Source organism: Polyodon spathula, chromosome 21 (assembly GCF_017654505.1).
Source record: "Polyodon spathula isolate WHYD16114869_AA chromosome 21, ASM1765450v1, whole genome shotgun sequence".
Taxonomy (NCBI): domain Eukaryota; kingdom Metazoa; phylum Chordata; class Actinopteri; order Acipenseriformes; family Polyodontidae; genus Polyodon; species Polyodon spathula.
In genome coordinates, this window is record NC_054554.1 from 12,790,473 (window position 1) to 12,817,573 (window position 27,101).

The 27,101-nt window shown below is 37.7% G+C and overlaps 1 protein-coding gene across 2 annotated transcripts; it reads right to left on the reverse strand.

Annotated features, from left to right (window-relative positions):
• Positions 1 to 616: 616 nt before the first annotated feature.
• LOC121296473 (large neutral amino acids transporter small subunit 1-like) lies at positions 617 to 26,951 on the reverse strand. 2 transcript variants are annotated; one of them, XM_041222083.1, is made up of 11 exons: positions 26,208 to 26,951; positions 17,157 to 17,282; positions 7,480 to 7,585; positions 6,313 to 6,357; positions 5,718 to 5,841; positions 5,506 to 5,609; positions 4,739 to 4,835; positions 4,337 to 4,486; positions 3,597 to 3,774; positions 1,957 to 2,085; positions 617 to 1,180 (listed from the first exon to the last, which is right to left on the reverse strand). In XM_041222083.1, the coding sequence occupies exons 1-11, from the start codon at positions 26,797 to 26,799 to the stop codon at positions 1,128 to 1,130; spliced, it is 1,704 nt and encodes a 567-aa protein (XP_041078017.1). In that variant the 5' UTR covers positions 26,800 to 26,951; the 3' UTR covers positions 617 to 1,127. The 2 variants fall into 2 exon arrangements, with proteins under 2 accessions (XP_041078017.1, XP_041078018.1); XM_041222084.1 differs by lacking the exon at positions 1,957 to 2,085.
• Positions 26,952 to 27,101: the final 150 nt, after the last annotated feature.

Sequence of the window (27,101 nt, forward strand, 5' to 3'; positions counted from 1 at the left end):
ATGGCCAAAAGTTTTGCATCACCAAGAATTTTAGGATTGAGACATAATTCAGATCTTATTTATCATGTAATCTGAGAAACTACAAAATGATTTTGCAAAAATCTACCGGAAGCCATAACAGTATTTCATGTTACATTTTTCAATTGTCAGTTTTTCAATAAATATATAGAAAACTACACAGTGGTATGTAATTCAACATGTTAACTGAATATTATTCAGAGTGCAAAACATTTAGACATAGCTGTATATAAAACTGAATGGATGCAAAACCCATACCTCAATGTTAAAGAGCACTGTTGAAGGCCTACACACATCATGTTCTTCTGGAGTTTACTGAATAAATCTCCTCTATATCCAAGCTCTGTTGTGACAGTTCCTACTGGAGGTTGAACTGTAATATTCAAGTATTTGTATTTGTATTCAAGTATTTGTATTTGAAATTGAACCAGACTAGATGACCAGCATCTTGCACACAAGATGACTGTAGTTCAGTTTAATATACTACGTATCAGCTTTGCGAAAAGCATGTCTGCACTGGCCTGTTACAAAGGTATGCATATTATACTGCTGTTTTATAGTGGATGTTTAAGTCAATGGAGATATCAAAGCAGGATCATAAGGCTTAATATATGTATTTTTCTGGGACATTTAAAACCATTACACCCACCCCTCAAAATCATAAAATTGAAAGCAAGTATCCTGCAACTCTTCACTAGCTCTTAGATCTCTACAATTTAAGCAAGGAGTTTAGATTGGTAAATGCTCTCTATTGCGGTCTCCCTTCCTCAAAATGGGTTTAGACTAAATTGCAGGCACATGGGTATTACCAGCATTAAGATTTAGGTTTAAAATAGAACTTTGCAACACAAGTTAAATTAAAATAAAAGGTAAACTATTTGCCACCTAAAAAGCACAACAGAATATGCTACACAAAAACCTTGTTGCACATAAATTAAAATACAACCCCCCCCCCCCCCCCCCACCCCTTTACACAACTCATATGCCCTATTCAGAATGAGGTGCAGTGGTTGGTTCCATGGCTGTTGCCAGTTTCCACTGTTCACTTCAAGTGTGGGTAGCAGGAAAGCCATAGTGTGCAGGGCCAAAAGGACAGCTGCTCCACCTCACTAGTGCTGAGGTACCACCTCCAGGACTTTCTGGCATAAAGCAGTTGAAGAAACTGGAAGAAAAAATAAATAAATAAATAAATAAATAAAACCTTTATAGTCTCAATCCCTGATCCCTTTTTTCATGATACTTTGACCTGCTTTCAATCCGTGGATAGCAGAACTACAAGTTGTATCACAGCTGGAGTTCTCCCACTGTGGGACTTGCATCTTAGTACGACTTCCCACCTTTAAAAAATGTGCAAATGCTTCCCTTGTTTACTAGTAATAAATGTTTCTAAAATCCATAATATATTTTGCAATCGCATACAGCGGCATTTGGGTTCTATCTTTCTTGCAAAGATGATCTGTAGATGTATTCTACTTTACAATCTACAGAGTCCACACTGCACCTGTGAAATGAATATTGGCCAGGAGTGTAAACTGCCTTTCTGTTGCAAGTTACCTGTAGATTTGCAGCATGTTTCATAAAAGTGAAACTTAACTGGCAGAGGGTGGGCAGCTTAACATCATGCTTTATGTTAAATCAGTCATGAAGTTTTCTTGCTCTGTACTCCAACAAAAGTGCAAATAACTTTTCTTAATGTATCTAATTTGTTTAATGCCCAATTGAAAGTTTTTTTTTTTTTATTATTATTTTTATTAAAATGTCAGTTTTTTCTTGAAATGACCACCAACCATAGTTTAAAATGTGCCGTTTAGTTTACTACAGATAGTTTACACAAATCTAAACATGGCAGCCTTACGAATCTAGTCTTCTACATTTGCTTTTTATGCACTTGTATACATGGGTGAAAATGAAAAAGTAAGCACAATATTACTGCATAACCTTGGTGTTTCAGCAGTTTATTCTGAAGCTTGGCTATATTGAAGAGTTGCAGTTCTATTTTCAACCATGAGGTGGTGCATAATTCTACAGATGATCTGCAGGCAATTGCCTTCAGTCTTCTGCTGGAGCCTACAGTGCCGGGGGCAGAAACAAACAGGCCTTGTGTTCACATCCTGGAAATGAACTGTTTGGACAGCACAAGAACCCTGAGGGAATTCCTAAAGCATTTCTTTTCTTCTGGTATTTAGGTTACAGTATTATTCAGAATGAGGCTGCATGTTTCTGGGGCCTAACATTGCTGCTAAGAAGTGAGTTCTGATTCTTGCAGAAATTAACATGGAGCTGTTTTTGGTTGTCAGATTAATTTAATGTAACGGTTATCATAGAACTGTACTACAAATATAAAAGGCACTGTCACTAGACAGCAGGTATAATACATAAAAGGGTGAATGTTGTGGCAATGCTGCTGATAATTCCTGCACCAAGGGAGAATACATAACAGTTGGGCCACTAAACTATAGATTCACTTTCTGTGCAGTAGGTACAGCATTCGCATCTGCTGGGGTACTAAAATTAAATCACGAAATATTATCAAAGGTTTACATTTCAGTTTGAACTTGTCCCCATATTCTGAGCTTGCTATGTTTTATTCCGATGCTCTAGTGTCACCGGTTGCTAGGGGCCTAGCTGTATTGTTGCCTCTCTCTATGCTAATCACGACTCTGTTGTTAAGGTCAACTTTCTATTTGATCAGTGGTTTCCACTGCCATTCAAGTAAATTACACTGTACCTCCCTGGAGTTTGATAGTCAGATCAGAAAAGAAATAGAGAAACCATTAGGCTTGGTTCTAGTTCTTTTGTGCTATTGTTTTACTGTTTTAAAAAGGCCCAGTCTGAGCCAAAGTGCCAAGTTTACATTCTTTGTTCTGGCATTGTTCTGGCATTTATTTTTGGTACACTTACATGTTGCAGTAATATTTATAAAATCAGCTCTGGCTTAAGAGGCCCATGGAGACCATTTCACTCAGAAAACATGCTTTTATACAAACAGACAATAAAGGTTGGGGGACACTCCAATGTGGGTTATACTGTAACTAAGCTACAATTGTTGGGATATTCCAAGGTGGCACACAAACTAAAAAGGTGTCTAAACACAGAGCAGATCACTACACTAGATGTAATTTAGAGAAAACTGTTTTTGTATTTGAATCTGGGTATAATGTTGCCTCACCGCTGCCACCATTCCCACTGTCTGTTAAGCCCTGAAATCAAGGGCAAACCTGGGAAGTAGGGGTTGGAGAAGTGCCATTATGTGAGCTAACCCCAGCCCGTTTTTCTCCCCAAACTAGCAAGTGTGAAAGACCAGTGGATCATTCCGTGTAGGTCACAGTGTCTCTCCTCTAATAAAAATATTCAAATTAATATTTTGATTAGCATCAAAAACCCATGCAAGTCCCAACATCCCCAGCTGCATGCTTTTACTGAACCTTGTAGGACAGAACTAAGGACATGACTGGTACAAAGTACTGAAAGGATAAAACCACAAGCAAGCAGCATTGCTCGGGCACACACTGCTCACAGCATAGGAATTTTATATTCAAAAGGATTTGTTGAAATAGGTCTATTGGCTGGACACTTACAGATGGCTTGGAGCACCCACTTGGGCTTGTTTGTCCACCACACTCCAAAATAGTAAACAGGAAGCCCCAAGAGGATGATGCCAAAGCCAAAGGCACACTCCACCGGAGTCATGCAAATGGACATGATGATCAGGAACACACAAGCCAGGACGAAGGAAATCGGCAGCAGGATATTCACCTGAGAGCACAGCAAAATATAGGTCAATTACAATGAATGCAAATGCTGTAGCTGAGAACCACCTGCCAAACTTTTACCAGGTGAGCCACTCCCTTTAAAATTAGTCCTAATTATGTTCCTTCTTCTGTATATGCCTATTATATATTTTCTAAAGGACAATATTTGACCCAAATGATTAGCAGCTGGGAGACATGCCTCCTCTTGAAACCTGCTCACCACAATTAGCCCAGTAGGCATACTCTCAAACTAGATTCTGCAGCAGTAAATCCACATCTGTACAACTAACACTTCAATATGGACCTCAGTGAACCATACAGTGTGTTACTAAATAAAGCCAGCTACTAATATACAATCTTATTTTATGAAATATTTATGCCGAAAGCTAAACAGTACTTGGATTGTTCTATTTTTGTTTAACAATAGAGTTTTAACAACAAAGTGGCAGTCTATTGCTAAGTGAATTCCAGCCTGTTTCAGTACATTGTGAAACAAAAGCCCTCTGTGTTCTAGAGGCCCAAGCAGGGCCAATCCAATGCCAGCTCAGTTCTCACACAGTCCTCACCTTGATGGGTCTCTCCAGCTCCGGCTTCTTGTATCTGAGCCACATCATCCCGATGATTGCCATGGCGATGCACAGCCAGTTGAAGAAGCTAAAGAAGTTGATGACTGAGAAGATGTCGTTGGAAAAGGCGTACAGGACAGTCATTATACACTGCGGGGAGGGCAAAGCAAACAGCATTATAAAATGGGACACCAGGAAGGGATACCTTTTAATCCTGTGTATGGTATTCACATTCTTTAGATTTAGTTTCTTTAAACGTTTGGTGAATTTGCTCTATTTGCAGTTCAGTGTTTTACTGCCGTCATCTTATGAATTAAGGGCTGTCCCATTCACCAATCCAAAAATGACAAAGATAGTGGTGTTACCCCTCTGTAGTAGGATAGAAAGCAGCAAGCTACATACTGTAAATATCAAGGAGGGCAGTGGAGTGAGCAGGGTGGGGTGAATCATGGACAGAAGGCTGGGCAAATGCCCCTCTCGTGAACCAACAAAGAACAACCTGCAAGTAAAAAAAAAACACACACCATACATTGGTTGTTCCTAACATCCCAAGCATACCTACTGCAACTGAAGACTACATGGAGGGGTTTAAGACCATTACTTTACACTACTCCACTCCACGATTAAAAAAAATAAATAAATCCAAGCACGTGACAGCTGAAACTGCCTAGTACTGTATGAATTCAACACAAGACAGATAGCACTAACCGCAATCACAAAGTAAGCAAACAAACTCAGTTGTCTTTGGTCAGTAACACATTCAATGCTTTTGTATTAAGATGTAGCAGTTTGTGGGCATGACAACCCCCAGTTAAATCTCAACCCTTTTGTAATGTACTTTAACATCTTGTTCTGTTTTTACAGCACAGGAAACCATGACCAGTGATTACATGTGTTACATAATACGTGAACAAGCAGAATTGACACCAACAATACAGTTAATTACCAGAACAATCAACTCAGGGGGACAACGACACACAACTAACTTTTGTCCATAGGAGGTTCTGAAACCTCCATCATGCCAATGAATGTTTTGTTTATTTTGTACACTGCAGAGTCAATAATCACTAGATGTCAGGTAGTTCGGTTCTTTGGGTCTGCTTTATTCTGGGGGTGTTCCTAACTCCTAACCAAGTGGCCCCACTTCATGGCCTGTGCGCTTCTCTTACCTGGAGGAGGTGAAGAGAGAACCGTTCACAGAACCGAAACAGGACAGGCCCACAAACACAGGGATGATCCAGGCCATGACTCCTAGGTGATAGTTCCCAAAGTCCTGTACAGAAAGAAGAGTGCTGCTGTGAGCGATTGGTCGGGGCTAAAGAAGCACCACAAACAATTATAGAATTAAAGGAGAGGCTCAGCTGGTGGAGACTTCAATTACCACGGCAACAGCTTCTGACTTGAGCATTTGCTGGGGGCTGAGGGTAGTGAAGTAGGCCAGGTTGGTGAGCACGTAGACCAAGGTCACTATCGGCAGGGAGATGATGATGGCACGGGGCAGGTTTCTGTAGAAAGAGTAGGTTTCACTTTGCATGATCGAACTTCAGCTGCAAAGCATGGCTCCCAGCAGATCTGAAGAGCACTCGGTGATTTTAGCTCATACTGTGCAGTAAACCTTAGGTCACAAGCATGTTTACTAGATTTATTTATTTAAAATAAAGATTAAAACGGAAAACAATGTAGTGCTTGCCATGGTTTGTAAACTGCAGGCTCAAGTCTGTGAATTGTAGACCGACATAACTAAATTACACACATGCGCATTAGAAAAGTACAAATTGTGGGTATTTTGGGCTAAATCAGATTTCTGACCACGTCTGACATTTTCTCTTAAATTAATTTCATTAATAAATTAAACAAAAATATCTGGCAACTTGAAAGCTTGCTTGAACTATAAATGTATCCGAGTACACAAAAAATACTTTATATACATTAAAAAAAAAATAATAAAATATAATTTATATAAAAACTTAACTTACTTGAAAGGTTCAATCATTTCTTCTGTGACAAAGTTCAAGTAATTCCTAAAAAGAAAAAGGAAAACATATTCCTTCAATGAGTGTAAAAGCCAAATATATAGTAGTAATACATTTTCTGGTAACAAATTTTCTGGAAAAAAACAAAGAAATGTGTGTGTTACACCATCCTCACTTTTTAAAACAATTATATATATTCAGATGTAAAACAAAATTACAAATATTTAAAATGGCTGGAAGTGACTACATTGGTCAGAAATGAAGATGGTAGTACAGTCGCACTCCTCCCCTAGTATCTGATGCTCAGGATGCAATGTTCTTTCTGAAGTGCGGTAATTAAAATAGACAGCTGTCCAGCAGCATATAGGGTTAAATAAACAAACACAACAGGCACTTTGTAAAAGAGAAAGAGCAGCTCACTTCGATTTCTTTGGCTTCTGCTGGTCACAGGACTGGAATTCCTCTTGTGATTCCAGCAACATGACATTATGCAGGAGAAACAGGAGACTATCTAAAATATAGCTCCTTATAGGAAGCCATTGCTTCAGGAAAATAGTACAGGTTCAAGACCAAACTTCTGGGAAAAACACCTTCAGGCTTTATTACAGATACAATCTGTGAAACAATAGATTTTTCAGCAGATTATATATAAGATATATATATATTATATATATATATATATATATATATATATATATATATAGATAAATTGCACCTCCCCCTCCTGTTACATGCAAAATCTGTTCGAACCTGTATAGCTACTTAAAGAAAGCACACACCCCAACTACAAAGCTGCATTCAGAGCCATTTTGTATATAGTCAAACCTGGACATGTGACATGTGTGTGTATATATATATATATACACATACATACACACACACCCCCCCACACTGTCAAAAGACAACAATTATTTCATGACCTTGTGCAGAACACAAATGTGCAGTTGGCCAAAACATTTTGAAAAACAAAGTCAGGAAGTGGAAGTTTGATATTTACTGAGACAATCAAGAGCAGTTTTATCATGAACAACAAATGCTATGAAATAAAAAAAAAAAAAAAACTTAAATAAAAAAATACTGTCACTAAATAAAGCTTTTAGTTAAAGATCTGTAAATAGTACATTTGGGCTATTAATGTAATTTCAGTTACAAAACAGCAAAGTGTCTCACCAGCCTCCATAAGCAAAAAGTCCACTGTAGAGAGCCAGGGCGATCTTCCCAATATCAGTGTTGGTGTCTTTGAAAGCGTTCTTTGGCAAAAGGTATTCCGTCTCACCTGTGTGAAAAGGCAGCACCACAAAATGAGATATTGTATGACATAAGGGAGAATGAGCCTTACCAAAATAAAACATTATGAGGGTACTCTTGTTACATTAGTTAGCAATGTCGTATGCCGGGATCAGAACCTAAATTCAAAAATGAAAATCTCTGTGCACAAATAAAATTATATAGCATTCACCATTTATGCAAAATGCATGCTTTTAAAAGAAATAGTTCCTCTCTCATTTGCACCCCACAAATGTATTTAGCTTTTTTTTTTTTTAACAAACATCCTGCCATGTATACCAGTTGCACACTATTTGTTTATTGTTTCAAAAGTATGCAACATAAAAAAGGCAAAAGCACTTTTTTTTAATGAAAAAGTAAAATAAAATTCTACTCATGTGACCCCTTTACAGGTCAGGATCCCATCTTTAATCCCCTCAAAAGCTTTGACACATGACCATCACAACTACAAAGTAACTGTTCATGGTGGTGTCCACACAGTAAAGGAATTCATTTAATAAGAAATCTTAATAATATATTTTTTAAACAATTCATCACTATGGTATATATATATATATATATATATATATATATATATATATATATATATATATATATATATATATATATATATATATATATATATATATATTGCTTTTATAGCGTTTTTCATGGTACTATGCATAACATTAAAATAAATGTTTTGTTAAGAACTGTTGTTCTGAAAACATGAAACACAATTAAACCTCCATTTAAAAAATAAAGAACCATAAAAACACCACATTAAAATGACTTGTCTTTGGGCATTCCTTCTAGTTAATTGACCTCTAGATGCTTAGTGTTTGTACTGTAGCTAAAAATCATTCCATATGTGTAACCTTCTATGCACTTTCATACACTGTATAATGCAGGTCTCAAAAGTACAATTTAAGTTTTGTTTCAAAATATATACTGTTCACTTCAAAATGTCTGTTTGCAAGCCACAGTAGTGCGTTCATCTTCTCAACATCATACAGAAACATGCAGTACTGATAACTAACCCTATCAGCCTGTCTTACCAAGACAAACTGTGCACATTTCATCTGGGTTCACCTATACCTTCAAAAACAGTCACAAAGTATTTAGTAATTGCTAACCAATAAACAGGGCACCAGGATTCATGTTTTCAGAAACTTTCTGTAAACCCAGACTGGACACACAGGTTATTGTGCTCCAATATAAAATGCAGGCCACAGTGTTTGTACAGACTCTAAACTGTGTGCCACAAAAGGAAATTTAAACCTACAAGACTTCAAGCATAAAAACAAAATAATAAAAGCTCTTTTTAAGTGATGCTGAAAATGTTACTTCGACTAAACCATTTGTTAGATTATGTATGTGTTGCACAGTAGAAAGCAATACAACTAAAAGATCCAGGTAGAACATCCCTGCAAAAACACATTATAGTTTGTCCCCAGAACCTTTGAGCTCACACACAGAACAAAAGATGACATTTGCTGCACCTATGAGATCAATTCCTTAACAAAAATATATGACTATCCCTGGGTCGCTCTGAAAATACCAAGGCTCATCAGTGCCTTGTCTAAGCTATATACTTGATACATTAAGGCTTTGTCCTTTGATAGATTCATTTAGCTGTGGGAATATTACGGACAATCACTGGGAGAGGATTTTAATTAATTATCCGTCTGCTTTCTATGGCATTAGTTGGCATGACCCTGAAATGACCCGCAAAATGGACAATTAGAAGCATCTTCTTTACAGCATATAGCGTATTAATTTGTAATGCAAATATATAGACTGGAAAGGCTGACTTTCACAGGCTGATGAAATTAAATCACATGGAGGCTAAAGTAGGGAATCAATGGACTACCTGGAGGACAGACATCGCTACAGATTTCCACTCCCCTTGAAAGGCAATACTAATTGAAGCGAGTATCCCTCAAGAACAAATCGAAACCTCTTGCAGACGTCGTCTTGGTTGCTCATGGTGGCCCAACAACCTGCTGACAGTGTTATGGTGGGTGTTTCTAATTTGTTGTCCATCATCCCTGCAAGTTATATATGCTAATTGTATCTGGGGTCGTATACTGCCAAAGGCATCTAGTCTTCATTGAAAGATGCTCCTTTTCAGATGGTAGACTTTCCTTTATGCAAATTCAGCTTGTATCCATAAAGCAACTAATAAGCCACCCACACTTCTGTAGACAGTTTGCTGGTTGGAAATTGCGACAAGGCATGGATCACACTGTGTGTGTCTCAGCGGAGTAGCATCAAAGGTCCTTCAGAAACCTTCCTTGCTGGCTGTTTTGTTGAGCTCAGACTGTATTGTGTGTTCTTTTACTCGGTTGCTACAATCCGGCAACAGCAACCTTTAAGGGAGACCTTTAAAGAAAGCCCTTCGTTGGAATATCCAGTGCAGCGGCTGTTTTGTGTATAATGAAAAAATCAAAACAGAGTGCCAAGCTAATTACATTTCAGTGCATACTGGCTATGGTGAGCATGCTCTCCCAACTTTTGACTTTTAAACCTATCGCCGTCATTAAGGCTGACACTTTCATCTGTGAAACTTGTAGCATAACAGGCCCATTCTGCTTTCATATAAATTTTTAATTACAATTCCACAAGAAACCCGCTATTGTCTAATCCAATAATCCAACAGGTCGTTTACTCCAAGGATTCATTTTATAGCCCATTAACGGGGGTGGGGGGAGAGCGCAGATTCGTTTTGACAATCTCTTTCCGGTCGCCTTGGCACAGTGTTCTCAGTGGTGTTCTCTCGTGAGGGGGCCAGTCAAGGGAAGGACTGATCCTCAAATTAGAAAACTTGTCAATCTTCAACCAGGCAGATTAGGTAGGTACTTTGTGAACTTATCTGTGCTTGTAAAAACTTTGATGTAAGCTATTGAAATCAATTCTCTGAAAAGTAGCTAAAGGATGTTTACATGCACGATGATACAGGTGTGTAAAGACAGGCATTCCTGTTCCTAATGATTCCTCTGCTGGTCTGTAGGTCTAATTGCAGTGAGACAATTGAGGCACACTTTGTTGACAGCCCAAGAAACAATTAGGTGCATGAACTAGTTTAGTTATGTTACATAGATATAGGATAAATAAGCTCAATACCATGATGCCTGAATTGAAAGGAATAATAGATTGTTACATCATTAGCTAAGTAGTAAATCACACTGCAAGCACATTCATAGATTTTAATAGAAATAAAGGAGTATAGTTATGTACCCTACCATAGATTCATTTAGAATAAAAGGAAAACTCAGGCCCTGTGTTTTCAGATAAGAGTCACAGGAGAAATTGCTTGAAAGAACTGGCATGTACTTTATTTTTTAGGGGGTTACTACTGTAACTGCCCAAAATCAGACTACCTCCTGTATTCCTTTTTTTCTAAAAGGCACACTTTCCAGTGTTTTACTTTGTAAGATTATTTTATAATCTGTATTAAAAGCGTATACTGCACAATAAAGTGTCTATATAAAACCCCCAAGAGTGTACCAATTGTGTATCAATTGGTCTTTGTCTTGTGTATCAGGAGTGAGTGCAGTTTTGACAATCTCTATTATGAGCTTACTGTCAGGGTATAATATAAAACAGAGACAGAATTCCACAGAATCACAGAAACCCATTAACACCAGCGAAAACGTATTGTGCAGGGACAAAAACAGGAGCTATGCCGTCCTGTCTTCCATTCTCACGGTATATTATCTGCATATTATCTGTTTGATAACAGATAATGACAACCACATATGTAGAAACTACTGTACTTATGGACAGCCATATGGAAATTGTTTGCGTCTGAAATGCTGTGCATGTCTTGTGCTTGAGCGGATGGAACTCTCATGTATAAATGCTGAACGCAACCCAGCGTCTGGGGCTCAGGTACGTCTTACTGAGATCTGGAGTTAGCTGCTCTGTTTATACTCTATTACTACAATAAACTAAATCTTATTTTTACTACCTTTACACGTTAGTGGTGTGCGTTTTATTACAAACGTGTGCAGAAGGAAGTGGCTACACATCCCTGCGCAAGATGCAATAAATCAGGTGGTGGCTTGTTAAATCAGATATGCAGACAGGGCAATCTAATTCTAAAAATCAAAGCAAGTACTTCATTTGGAGTACAAATTAGCCCACTAATTATATTTGAAGATCATATTAAAAAGTGGATTACCACCAGTCTGGAGGCACATACTGACTCGCAAGTAATCTTTCAATGACAACGCAATGACAACTCTATTATGGGGCAACAGCAGCACAACGACAGCTCCAGCGATATGCCCTTGGCAGAATGGTACTATAGAAGAGGAATTTTATAGTTTGACACACAAACGGCACAGTGTTTCAGTACCACATTACAATTATTTTTGAAAATGTCCTTTAATTACTCAAATGTTGCATGTACTAAAGCAAAAAAAAAAAAAAAAAAAAAAAAAAAAAAAGTTTGTCCTTTACTTTAAGTCTTTGCCCTAAAGTTGGAAGTCTTTTTAAAACCATAGCTATTTCATCCAGATGCCACCACATGACGCACAAAGTACACCAAAACTACACAATAAATGCAAAACAGCTGGAAAGCTCAACACTGCCCTGTAAAGATTTAAATGTGCTTCCTTTGGTTTAACACGCGTAAAAAAAAATTTAAAAAGTGGCTAACTAAGAAACAAAGTTCTCCTACAGCAATTTATCAGGTTGCTCTTATTGACGTATGGCATGTTCTAATTCTTCTTCGGACACAGACAGTAGTACAGGAGGCAGCCACATGTGGGCAATTATGCTTTGCTTTGTGGTGACGTCAGACCAGGAAGTGAATGGAATACACAACAGGCAAGGACTGTTTAAATAAAATATTTCAACAAAACACTTTGCAAAACAAAAACAGCTCATTGGCCAAATCAAAACAGACAAAACCCAAAGCAAAGGGAACACTAAATCAAACAAGTATCGTGCTGGTTTAAACCTATACTAATATTCTGGTTTTGTTTTTGGAAAAGCCTTTCCTGTATGCAAATTTTGATATAGCAAAATAATTACTAAACTAACAGTTTTAGATTTAGTATGTGGCTGTTCATTTAAATGATTCGAGTAGCTATAATGGGGCAACATAAAGCGATCCCGATTCACAGGTGTAGAATAAGAGTAAATATCACAAGAACATCAATTTAAAATGTTTAAAAGAAACTAGATTAAAAACAGAAAAAAAATGAACTTTAACAAGTAATATGCTGCATTTCAAATTAAACAAATGAAATTCCATATTGTGGTAATTTACTTATGAATAGAAAAGCTGTGCAAATGAATAAAACTGCATTTAACCAAATCATATTAACTGAAATAAACTGTTCTAAAATAAAGTAGGGATGTGCCAAGAATTAACAAGCATCTCTTAAATCTGTTATTTAAACTGTATTTTGGTAAACCATTAATGAAAATGCATGTTTGATAAACATGAAGTAAAGTTTATTTTCCCTATATTGCATTTTAACACAGTTGTGGGGAAGTTGCTGACAAACTGTTAAGGAAGGATTAACTTGGACCACAGAAGAAAATGGGTGATGGTTTTCTTTGGCTGCTATTCAGAAAGCACAAAAAAGCATTACTGAGGGGACATTTCATTAAGTGAACAGTTAAGTGAGAAAAACAATAAGGCTCCCCAAGTGTGGGCTGTATCCAGACAGCAAAGTCAGAGCTCCCTTCATGGAGTGGAACTTCAATACTTGAAGCCATGAAGTTAGATTTGTGGAGTGATATGGTTCTACTGCAGCAGGTGAGCAAGCCAGTGGCAGTAGTTCCAGCACTAGCCTCAATTTGCTCTACGAGCCATTTACATATACATTGTCAGCCAATCAGAGCAGATTTCCTCTCCATTGTGCTTGAATATTGGATAATGTATGTGTGTTACATTCAAGTTACATTAGAATGTGCGCAGTATGCTTGTGCATTCTATATAGTATACTATAATGTTTTTTAGAGGGTGTTATAGAAGTAGTCTGTGTTATACAAGGTGTGCATTAGGGATATAACACTAGGCTTCACACTTACAGTATGGGCATTTGACACAGGTTGAGTTACATTCCAAAGACAAACAAGCTGGGCTTTTGGATTTAGATTTTTCAGCATTCCTTTTATACATATTTCATTGAGAGATTTCAAGATTAACCAGCAACAGCAAGACTGTCACACTGTTTTTACTGCACCTTACTGTACACATGTGCTTAACCACTTCATCCAGTGATGGTTAAGATGGCTGTGCTTTTGTAAGAATTGGTTGCATGACTGCTTGAATACTGTATGTGTAACCCCAGGCAGATACTCGATTATATAAAAACTGCATCTCCCTATTGCAAGTCTGTTGTCTATAGCCATCCTAACGTGAAATAACCACGGCACTCCATTGAAGTTTATGGAGTATTCTGTTTATATAACAAGTACAATAGGTGGAAAAGGAAGTTTTTTTAAACCTAATCCAAAACAGCTGACGTCAGAGAATGAATTTCCTTAGATCAAGCTCTGCATCTACTTAGCAATGGTCAGTTGATCATTCAGTTTAAAAAAAATAATACAAAAATAAAAATCACTCAGCAGCATAGAATATGAAAGTTATTCAATACTAGATCTCAATATTAGTTGTACAAGTACAGGCTACACCATGAACAAATCTTACTGTAGTCATTCCACAGATGATGATAGTAAAATAGCCCACAAGCCCTGATACTTCACAGTGGATATCAGAGAATTAATTTCTTTAGATCAAGCTCTGCATCTAACTTGCTAACATGGTGATTTGCCCGGTCATTCTGTCGATGGATTTGAATGAATAAACAGATTCTAAAATGACATCCAGGAAGAAAAATATTCATTCAGGACCAAACATGAGTCTCAACTCTTGTATAGATGTGTATAAAAAGATCTGGGGCCTAAAACGGCAGGGAGGGCAGGTGAAATCAACTATATATTTTATTAAGAGTCATGTCCAGTTCATGTCCTCCTACATGTGTATGAACTGTACCATAGCAGAGGGAAATGCTGTTGGTTGTAAAATTGTGTGTTTTTTTTTGTTTTGTTTTTAAATCTGCCCCTCTGCCAGAAATTGTTTCGCTGGCAACACATGTGCTGGAAAAAAAAAAAAAAAAAAAAAAAACTACACTACCTCGTCTCTATTAGGCCCTTGGCATTGAACAGGCACCTCCACATACCCCCAGATTTGGATACTCCAAGTGTGACAAACACACTGGCACCTTCTTGACACAGGGGTGGTACCGACAGACTGGAAAATTGCAAACGTAATACCGATCCACAAAAAGGGAAACAAAACTGAACCAGGTAACTACAGACCAGTAAGCCTGACTTCTATTATATGCAAACTTATGGAAACTATAATAAGATCCAAAATGGAAAATTACCTATATGGTAACAGGGTACTGGGAGACAGTCAACATGGTTTTAGGAAAGGGAGATCGTGCCTAACTAACTTGCTTGATTTTTTTGAGGATGCAACATCGATAATGGATAATTGCAAAGCATATGACATGGTTTATTTAGATTTCCAGAAAGCTTTTGACAAAGTCCCGCACAAAAGATTAATTCTCAAACTGAATGCAGTTGGGATTCAAGGAAACACATGTACATGGATTAGGGAGTGGTTAACATGTAGAAAACAGAAATTATTGATTAGAGGAAAAACCTCAGAATGGAGTGTGGTAACCAGTCGTGTACCACAGGGATCAGTATTAGGTCCTCTGCTATTCCTAATCTACATTAATGATTTAGATTCTGGTATAGTAAGCAAACTTGTTAAATTTTCAGACGACACAAAAGTAGGAGGAGTGGCAAACACTGTTGCAGCAGCAAAGGTCATTCAAAATGATCTAGACAAGATTCAGAACTGGGCAGACACATGGCAAATGACATTTAATAGAGAAAAGTGTAAGGTACTGCACGCAGGAAATAAAAATGTACATTATAAATATCATATGGGAGATACTGAAATTGGAGAAGGAATCTATGAAAAAGACCTAGGAGTTTTTGTTGACTCAGAAATGTCTTCATCTAGGCAATGTGGGGAAGCTATAAAAAAGGCTAACAAGATGCTCGGATACATTGTGAAAAGTGTTGAATTTAAATCAAGGGAAGTAATGTTAAAACTGTACAATGCACTTGTAAGACCTCATCTTGAATATTGTGTTCAGTTCTGGTCACCTCGCTATAAAAAAGATATTGCTGCTCTAGAAAGAGTGCAAAGAAGAGCGACCAGAATTATTCCGGGCTTAAAAGGCATGTCATATGCAGACAGGCTAAAAGAATTGAATCTGTTCAGTCTTGAACAAAGAAGTCTACGTGGCGACCTAATTCAAGCATTCAAAATTCTAAAAGGTATTGACAGTGTCGACCCAAGGGACTTTTTCAGCCTGAAAAAAGAAACAAGGACCATGGGTCACAAATGGAGTTTAGAAAAAGGGGCATTCAGAACAGAAAATAGGAGACACTTTTTTACACAGAGAATTGTGAGGGTCTGGAATCAACTCCCCAGTAATGTTGTTGAAGCTGACACCCTGGGATCCTTCAAGAAGCTGCTTGATGAGATTTTGGGATCAATAAGCTACTAACAACCAAACGAGCAAGATGGGCCGAATGGCCTCCTCTCGTTTGTAAACTTTCTTATGTTCTTATGTTCTTATGTTCTTTATAAGCAGGGATAATCCTCCTCCACCACAACATACCACATCTAAAAAAAGAAAATTGTTTGGGGTGGGCCTCTTACAAGAAAAACTTGTGAATTGCAGTCCACTAATTTTCCATGAAAGAACATATAGTACTTTCAACAAACTGCTGAAGTTACACTGTTTTGTGAGGAGCAAAGTGATGATGAATTATGGTCAGAAAGGACACAACAATCCTAACTTCTGTTGTGCAATGGCAGTAACGCCAGGAGATTATCCCTGTGTGCTGAACAGACAGATCGTAGAAGCTTGGCAACATTCCAACTTTTAAATAACTGTCTGGAAAACAGATGGAATATTTACACTCTTGCAACAGAAGTGCAACATGTATACACAATCATATTCGGTATGCATGCATGTAATTGACATGTGCGGAGAATAGTCACAACTCAATTCCCTATCTGCACGGCTCCGGTTAAGGGATACTCACAAAACAAGCCTTCAGTGTGCTTTCTCAATATGAATATAGGATATACAGGGCTAGCATCGATCAGGCACAGTAGAAACGAGTGTATGTGCAACCCTTTTTTCACATGCTATACACATCTCTGAACATCCCTCATTTTTTTAGTACAGTGTGTTTATGAGAAGTCTTCATACAACAGTACTGAACGCTGCCGGACAGTCACATTCATGGGGATTCCAAGTCCTGCAATCCTGCAATTCACAGCACAGCTTGCCACTGAATGACTGACACCAGTGAAATCCAATTGTTCGTTTAAATTACCCAGAAACAAGCAGAGACACACGCCACATATACATTTGATTAAGTTTGTTATAGTTTCTCCCCATAGACCCGAGTGCCCAGGTGGCAACAGTGCGAATGGCATCATTGATCTCCCTGCTGCTTACCTTTGCCGATCTGAACAAAGCCAATAACGATGATGATCCCAAGGGCAAGCAGTTTGGCAGCGGCAAAGGCATCCTGAACACGGGTAGCTGCCTTCACACTGTAACAGTTCACTGCTGTCAGCAACACTGAAACACAGAAACACACAGCAAATCAAACACCGTACCCAACAAGGCAGAGAAGTGGAAAGGGCGCAAAAAAATCCATCGAGAATAAAATAAACATTTCCCATCCCTCAAAAGTGTATGCCAATTACGCCCCACTACAATGTGGTGGTTGGCCAGAGAAGCACCCCGCTTATAGGCACATTACGTACATCAAATGGTATACAATAGGCCAGACGGTATAGGGAAACACGTCTTGCTTGACTGCAATAGAACAAGCTTAAAATGTTGACAATTAAAAATGAAGTTGGTAACTTTATGTATCATGTTTGGTATGAAGGTACAGATGATAATGATTTTAGGAATATCACATTTTATTTACCACAAATAGTCACAAATTTGCCAAAATTGGTTTAATGTCCAGTTTCTTCAATAAAATCCACTTTAAAACCTTTCTTATTGCAGCCCAATCACCATTGGCAACAGAGCACCTATTGCTTGAATCTTTAATTATTGAAAGAGAGTTCGCTTATCAAAACTTTTGGCATTTACCTTTTTATTAACAAAATTAACTTATATGGAATTGAAATGCAAATTTAAAAGGCTGTAATTTGCAGTGTCAAAAAAGTAAACAAAACTACCAATTTTCCAAATCTTGGACACCCTGGAAAACTTGGACTCCTTTGTGAGCGAAGTAAGATTTTGGGGACAAGGTTTTTTATATTTTCAGTCCAAAACCCTACAAGCTAAGCACAAAACTACTTTCCAAGTCCTCTAAAAAACATGTCAAGTTTGTGCTTTGGAGTTGAACAGCTGAAAGCCATCTCTCTCAGCAGCTACTGGAATCACTGCCAAAATATTTCAAGGGTAGGATGTAGAATAAATTTGCACACTACAGTATTTGTGGGGTGATGCGGGGTTCCACCACCTCCAACACAGATAAATTTATGGAGAGAGGAAAATACAAACCATTCAGTAATGCTGTAGTAAAACTATATTACTATTATTAAAACAATATTAGTTGTGCCTCAGAATTACACCGAGTCAAAAAATAATGCCAGTAAATAGTATTTAGTAGGTCGCACATTTTCCATAAAAAGATGATCACACTATGGTGCATTTTGTTTAAATTTTATTTTTTTTCAGAAATATTAAAGGAATTTAAATATCTGAAATGCCTGCTTGTCTTTAATAGTTCTTGATCTGCAGCTACCCAGTGTGTTTTACAACTGCACACAAAGTAACATTACAGGAAGGCTTCACTGAAGTTAGCAGAAAGAAGTTTATTTTTCCCAAAATCTGTGTGGGTGCTTGAACTGTGATCAAAACCAGTTCCCTAAATTACAGTAAAATAAAAACATCACTTGGCAATACAGATTTAAAAGGGGTTAGACATCTTTTTGTTCACAGAGACAAGCATTCCACAATTCATGTGAATTCTTAACCAGATGGGACTGTCTAAATTATGGCAGCTTGAGGGAATGTAAAAATCCATCATTAATCAACACAGAATGATGGAAAGCTCTAATGTTCCTCGCAAATTTGTCAGCCATCTCCGAGGAAGCATGCCTGGAAAGTGAACAAACTGTAACTGTATTACATCAAATGGGGGAAAAGTCATTATCGGTCAATGGGGGCACTAGATGGAACAATTGATGCTGTATGTATGCAGAGGAAGTCACGTAACTAGTAGTTTGGGAAAATATACATGTGTAAATAAAAAAAATAAATTAAATAAAAAAGGTGGGTTGTTGAAAATACTTCCTTTCATAGTCCTCTGAGTTCCTGTTTTACTCTCAGACACCTGCAGAGTCAGACATCCTCTTACCCAGACAGTGCAGTGCTTGCATCATCCGTTAAAGACAGGGAGTGCCCCACCCCCTCTGCAGCAGTAGCAGCATGGTCCATCTGACACAGGAGATTAGACTAACCTGAACACAGTGCCACTGGGATAGAGGGAGATTAAGCTAACAAAGACCAGGCAAGTCCACCACCATGAGACTGATGGCTTGCTAAGAACTTTTACTTTGTAGGAATGTTTATTTCAAGGTTATATGAGATGACACAATCTGAATGGTTTCACATTTCAAAAACATTATAAGTACAGTTTGCCAGGCAGGAAATACATTGGGATTTCAATATATTTCCTGCATGGCAAGGAAAAAAATTGCTTTCTCATTGGCTCAGAGGGAACATCCCATTCTGTCAAAATCATAAAATGTCAACAGGAGGAATAAGCATCATTGCTTTATTTGATCTCTCTACACACCTTAATTAAGCCTAAAAAGTAATGATATTGTAACTTTAAACTTTTACATTTGTAAACTTTTACAGGTAATCTTCATTCGTCTTATTTATTGTTATTCATTTGAGCTGAACCAGTCAGAGAGCTATCTGGTTTTCTGCAGCCATCCAGCCACATTTTCAACTTAGGCCTGGATCAATACACTATTAATACACACAGCATTCTCACCACAGAATCTCTTTTTGAGAACCATCACATTTATCATTGCCATTTTAAAGACTGTTGGAAAGTATTTAGTGAAAAATATAATTAAGCTCTGAAGTCTTATCTCTTGCAATTTATTCGGTGGAAGGGTGTGTGTTACTTTCTCAATAGTGGCACAGATCATAATAGTACAAGGCTCTGAATAAACTCAAGAGTATTGCGAAAATGTAGATCACCACGACTTCCAACCACAGAATTGAGGAAAGTTAAAATGTGCATTCCTTCCCACTGCCAGCAAAGCATTCTGCATCCTACAAGCATGCAAAGTGGTACCTGCATTTCTTGTCCCCGTAATTCAAGATGCTCAAAACAAACAACCGAATAGAGCACTTGTTTCAAAATGCTACACCCTCTTATCTATACAGTTCATGCATTAACAGGGAGTCTTATCTTGTGTGCTTGTTTTAGCACCCCCCCACCCCCCCTAAAGACTATATGTGCTGGTTTCTTTTGGGAGCATAAAGGCAAATGGCTTATTGGGTCATTCCATGCTAGTGGGGTACAGTCTGCCTTAATGGTACAACTGATAGAATATAATATATAGATGTCTCTATAAAAATGAATTTATAAATATAATTGTTAAACATTAAAGATCTACTAACTTAGTTTTAAAGAAATAATAGAAAAAGTTATGCCTATAATTATCAAAACATCTTATTGATGTTATCTCAGTAATGTATTGTAATGTAGTAAGTACATTCTTAATTTTCCTGCCCTTGATCAAACTTAAAATAATCAATCAGTTTAATCCATACTTACAGTACACCTTTGCTATAACAAACATGTTGGGGTCCAAGCCTTTTGTTTGATATATGGAGGGGTTTGTTATATTGAAAGGACAATCAAAATGAATGATAAACTGTTGGAGTAAGTTAATGAGATGAGATTGTTAATACAAGTATAATTATATGTACCTCTTTGTCTCATGTATGCATAGTGTTGCGCGTTTGAAGTTTATTACAATTTTTACCGAATAATTACAAGATTTTTTTTTTTTTTTTTTTTTAACTGGACGTCGGTTTACTGATTTATACTCTCTTTTTGTTCAATATTTTCAATATTCTATTTCTAGGAAATACACAATATGTTTATTAAAATGTTGTTTTATTTTAAATGACATTGTAATAAGCAGACCTACACTGTATCCTAGGATACAGCAGACGTCTGGACGTCAGAGGATCGTCTCTGTCATTTCACAAATACATTAGCACTTGATTATGTTGGCTAACTGCTGGGCGTAGTAACTACTAACTTGATCAAAAACTAAATTTTAAATACTTACACGAAAATATAATAGTTTTAGTTGATGAGGAATGGGGAGAAAACATAAATCAGTTTATGAATATTCAAAAGAAAATGAATGTTTCAAAGTAAACAAAAAGCAAAAATAGCAGAAGTGGGTCAGGCGATGCAACACATTAAATAAGCAACTCATAAAACTAAAACAAGAAAAACAGAGAGAGATAAGCAATCCATCTATGTTGCGTTTACACACGCTTTAATAAAAAGAAAGCACAGAATGACTGTGTTAATGAGTTTGTCAGAGCGCTGTGGTTTGCTGGGCAGCCACTGTTTATTGCAGAAGTATGTATCTATGACTTCGTGCGGCAGTACTGTCTGACCATCTGCTAAAACAATGCCTAACGCTGACAATCTTAATGGTAAATATTTAGCAGAAAATGGTGAGGCTTTAGTTGGTAAACTTACATGGAATGCATTGATGGAAATGTCCAGTGTGATTTTTGACGCGTCTCCCGATGGCTCGCACCTCACAGTTCTTTCTTTTTATGATTTCAAGGCGAATAAACCTGGCTTGTTTTGTGCCGATGTCATGTTCGTACCTTCTGTAGATAGTAAATCCGTCAGCACAACGACTGCCAACTAGAACGTGGCTTCGGCTTGCAGATTCTGCTCATCATACATGCCAGGGACATTAAACTTAATCAGAAACCCACGCATCATTTATTCCATATGTAAAGTGTATATACTGAGATTGTTTCCCCCCGCTTTTTACCGATGTTTAAAAACATTTAACGATTTTATCCCTATTTCAATATGTAAAAAACTCTAAAAGATACTATTTAAAAAAAAGATAAAAACTGAAAACGCCAAGCACTATGCATGCAGTATTCTGCCTTTGCTTTATCCTATTCGTAAAATAATTAAAACGCAGTACAAAAAGCAAAAATCCCGAATTGAAACTGAACTTTTATTCAAATCAGTCTAACGTGAATCATTTCAAAGTGCGCTAAATCTTAATCCAACATGCAAGAATCCAAAACTGATCTTTTACTCCAAATCAAACTGACATAAAAAGTTTGACCTCACTGTGGAGGTGGGACCCCGTGCGTACAGACTGAGATGTTGACAGTGTGTGTTTAGGATTCTTTTTTTTTTTGGGGGGGGGGGGGGGGGGATTCCAGAGCCTAAACATCCTTAAAATAATTTGGTAATAATTTAAAGACTTCATTTTACGATTACTATATGTGTATTTCTCTGGTATTAGATTTTTATATTTCCATCCGCTGGTGGTAGAATAATGAAGACTGGGCACTTTCTGCAACATGTGTTGACAGCAAAAACACCAACATATTTAACCGAAGGGTGATTTTTATGCGAATACAGTATTTATAAAAGCTTGATATTGAGTGTATATCGAATGAGCACGTTGCTGATTTACACATCCACCTGCGACAAATGCGTTAGAATGCAGATTTTGTAACTTAAAAAAATAGACCTTCATAATATTTTTTATTTATAATTATTATAATTGTTAATAATTAACGGCATATTCGCGATATAGGCTACAGCGAATGAAGTTCAAAACACTTACGCATTTTTTAAATGGTCAGGTACATGATTTTACAAGAACCGAAGTTAACCGAACCGACAGCATATTTTAAGCAACACTACTTATTTGGCTATTTATCCCATACAAAACATATTGCTGTACTGAATCACCTGCTTTGTGTGATCTTAATGAAGGTGTACAAATCAATCAATCAAATAGCGTACCTGTGTAAGTATTAGCACACACTGTGGTTTGCAGTTGTGGGAATGTCACAGAGCCAGTCATAAGGAAATGTTTAATAGTACCATGGAACTGCATGTTAATTATAAAATTAACTGTAGTAGTATGTAAAAAGTCCTGATGGTGAATTCCTGTAATTATCAAAAGGATTCTCTAGCTTTGTATACTTCTTCAATATTATTTCTACAAGACAGGCTTTATTTCACATCTTTGACACAGTTGATCCAGTCCACAATCAAACGCATGCAAACCAAGGAACACTAAAAGAAATCAACAGACGGACCACTTCCTCTTCATAAAACCCAGGGACATTCCCGTTCCTATTGTTTGTCACACTTTTCAACGTTTATTAATGATGGATTTAACTCAGAAAAACTGCCCATCATAAAGCGAAGAAAAGAGCTTCAGCCCTCTAACAGGGAAGAGATACCGCATTGTGGTCATGAGAGTTAGTGAGTCAACAACTTCAAAAACCCCAATACCGCCGATATATTAAGCAGTTTATAAGAGTTTTAATCCGTTCATAAAATCACTTTACTAACAAAGGATCTGTCACACGAGCACGATATCGTCATGCGTTCTAAAAGACACGGGGAGAATTGACATATGACCCGAAAAAACTAACCAGCTCATTTGTGAGAATAACACTTGTTTTGACCAAGTACATGGATGGAAATACGACTCCTGTTGCAGAGCAGTTTGATCCATTCCTGGTTACTAGCATTTTAATAAGACACACCTGAGCTTGCTACCTACAGACTATGGCTGATGAAGCTTTTGGTAAAACCTGGAACTTCTATGCAATAGCGGTCTTATTTCCATCCAGGTACAGGGAAGCAATATTTAAATCGGCACAAACAGCGTTAAACTTTTGCATAGATTTACTTGAGTTGAAACAAAATGTCACGTCAGTAGGGATTCACACAGAATTTGTCACGCATTTCAGAGATTCTATGGTCTAGCCTTCATGATAAAATGTTAAAAAGTCTCTGCTGAAACTACAGGTTATAACTATTTTATGAACTGGCTCAAAAGAAAATAAAAGGATTCCAACTGAAATAAATAGGAAGATGCAAGTACCCTAAAGGATTCAAACAAAGCAGATATCTTTATCAAGCTTCCAATGACACGATTACTCAAGAAACATGCTTGCTGGTTCCTTGCATGAAAACTAAACAGTACCTTGGCACCAAATGCAAAAGGTGTGGTGCACCACAGGTTTAAAATTGGTGACCTCATATGAAAATATCTGCTTTATAGGACAGGCCACTCCAGGTTTAACATGTGGTAACATGGAATATAGTTAACTGCTATAATAACTGGTTCAATTAAACAACTTAGGACAGGTTTGGAACAAAAGCCAGGCTGGAAAGGACAACCCTGCCTAAAGCAATATTATTTAAAAACAAAACAAAACAAAAAAAAAACGGTTTGGTCTACTTTCCAATAAGCAATAGTGCAACATAACAGAAGCCAGATGTTTTAGAAAACAAATTGTGTGGGCTGTAAAAAGAAAAGACATATTAAGCCAAAACTAGGAGGATGGAAACATCACAGGTACTTTAAAAGCAATTGGATCCAGCACTTAAATACAGCCCCACCCAGAGCCAAAGTAATAGAATAATTTATAGCGCCTTTGTTCGACCTGTCCCAGAACATGGGTGTTTAATCTGTCTTTATTCCCTTGAAACAAACTATGAAAATCAGAAACGGCAGAAGAAATTATTCTGTCCTCTGTTTTGTACAGAACCTGGTTGATGCAGAGAGTGCAGATTGAATAGCCTCCTCCTTGTACGGGAGTGGGTGGGGAACTACAGCAGTGTCTGCAGCGCCACAGCATTAAACACAGCTGTGTTGCATCATGCTGTGCAGACATGCCATGTCTTCCTTGTACACTGATAAAGAGCGTGACAAAATGCTAATTGTGTTCAACTAGTTCATACTAGGATAAGTATGAACTAGGACGGGTTTGCATGGGCGTGATTACTGGCATATTATCCGTTTTTTGAACAAGGTATTGTTAAAAAGCAGGACTGGATGTGGAGCAGGTATCATGGGTTGAGAGTGACTGTGGTACATGACCTCAAGCAGGGTTTCCCAATCCTAGTCCTGGGGACCCACTGTGTCTTCTGGTTTTTATTCCAACCAAGTTCTCAATTACTTAATTAAACCTTTAATTGAACTAATATGCATAATTAGACATTTTAATTGTTCTAAGCTCCTAAAAGTTGCCGATTTCAATTTACTTATGAAATTGTACAGTTAACTTGAAATCGCCAACTGTTTAAAAGCTGAAAATAATTTAAAAAAGGTCTAATTAATCTAATGCATATTTCAATTAAGGATTAAATTAAGTAACTGATAACTCAGTTGGAATAAAAACCAGATGACAGTGTGGGTCCCCAGGAGCAGGATTGGGAAGCCCTGACTAGCATGGTAGCTACTCCATGCTGTCCACCAAGTAATTTCTGAATGATGGATAGATATAGATGGTTACTGTATTATCAACCCTCTAATTACTAGTCAAATATATTGAAGATAACTTTTTAGGATGCTGTGAAGAATCTGGTCATGTGTAACTTAATGGTCAGATTGATCATGCATGACTTTCTAATTGTTAAGAATTTGTACTGTTGTCTTTAACTTGTACGTGTTGCTATTAGACAAACAACAGGTACAATTTGCAATATCTAGGCTCATACTTTGGTTAATTAAGGGAGGAAGAACAAGTGCAATGTTTAAGGGCTACGGAAACCAGACAGGAGGAACAAAAGTTATTTGGGGCGTTTTGCTATTACTGTGGAAGACGTTTCAGTTCACTTAATAGATTCTGGCGTTTTGGCACCTACTTTTACATTTCAGCCTTGTACACCAATGTCAAAGCTTATACGGGCTGTGTGAACACGGGCAACATGGCGGTAACAGAATAGACCGCTTGTCTAGTTTCTGTATTCCTGGTCTACGTTAATACAGTTTTGACTGTAGCAAGACGATACTTTTCATAGGAAAACAAAACCGTGTATTTAAAACAATTTTCTCATTTCTCTATTTCTATTTTCCACATTTCATTTATAAATGGGATGATGAAATAACGACCATTTAAATCAGTTCCTGGTACCAGACCCACGTGTGCTTGTATGATGAAACAGTGTAGTAAATGCATTACTATTACTTCCTCATTTGAATCGCGTAGTATAAAAACGCACATGTGGACAGAACTGTTTGTGACTCAATATATTCTAAATATGTGTTGCTTGTTTTGACTAAGTACGCTAATTAACAGAAATGTAATTAACTCAACATAATAAAACCACTTTTTTACTGTGCATCCCGTCTCAACAATTCTAAGGGGAGTGTAACACCTGTCATGAGAAGGCATTTGGCTTGTTAAAGGGAAGGTAGTACTTACAGATACAGAGACAAGCCCCAAGTTTGGCTCCAGAATCTGGTACCGGACAGTCTGGGAAGATGGGTTTGAGGAGGTAGGTGGCAAACACGAAAGCCACGATGTACTGCGAAGAGGGGCGGATAATGAGCAGCTCGATCCACAGTTTTAGAAAGGCTGGCAGGGACCCGTAGACCTCCAGAATGTAAGCATAATCGCCGCCGGATTTAGAGATGGTTGTTCCCAGTTCAGCATAGCACAACGCACCGATAGTGGAGAAGACTCCGCAGACAGCCCAGATGATAAGGGCTAACCCCACAGAGCCGGCCTCCTTGATCACCCCCGTGGGGGTTACGAAGATCCCAGAACCGATGATGGTACCGACAATTATGGCAACACCATTAACAAGAGTTATGGTTCTTTTTAGGGCGACTCCATCTCCCTCGCTGGCATCTTTGTCTGGGCTCTCCGCCGAGCACTCTAGATTCGGGGAGCCGTTTACCTCCGTGTCCCCGTTTTCGCCACCGCCAGAACCCAGCATCTTTTCCATCGCCTCGTTATCCTCCTCTGTCCTGTCTGCAGACGAATTTGAATTTCTTTTTTTTAAATTGGACATTGCTTAAGCTGATATTACAGAATGTTCGATTATTATTATTTTACAATAACTCGACTCCGAACAGCAAGATGGGGTGCCCAAAAACACACACTACTCTGTACTGAACGCACAGAACTAATTGTTTGGGTACTATTATAACTAAGCATTACTGTTGTTTCCTCCTCCTTTTTATGCTGGTACTAGCGTCACTACAACACCTCCCCAACAGGGTTCACACAGGCGCGCGTTTTAACCCTTTGAGGGCCGATGATCTCTGACTCCAAAGATTCACTTGGGGCTAGAATATTGCATGTGGCATTTCG

Bases quoted from the DNA above. Each gene is read 5' to 3' on its own strand.
- LOC121296473 (XM_041222083.1), bottom strand. From the start codon at position 26,799: ATGTCCAATTTAAAAAAAAGAAATTCAAATTCGTCTGCAGACAGGACA. The intron at 6,358-7,479 runs GTGAGACACTTT...TTTTCTTTTTAG, and splicing joins CTTTTTGCTTATGGAGGCTG to GAATTACTTGAACTTTGTCA. The intron at 1,181-1,956 runs GTTATGCAGTAA...TTTTTCTTCCAG, and splicing joins TAAACTGCTGAAACACCAAG to TTTCTTCAACTGCTTTATGC.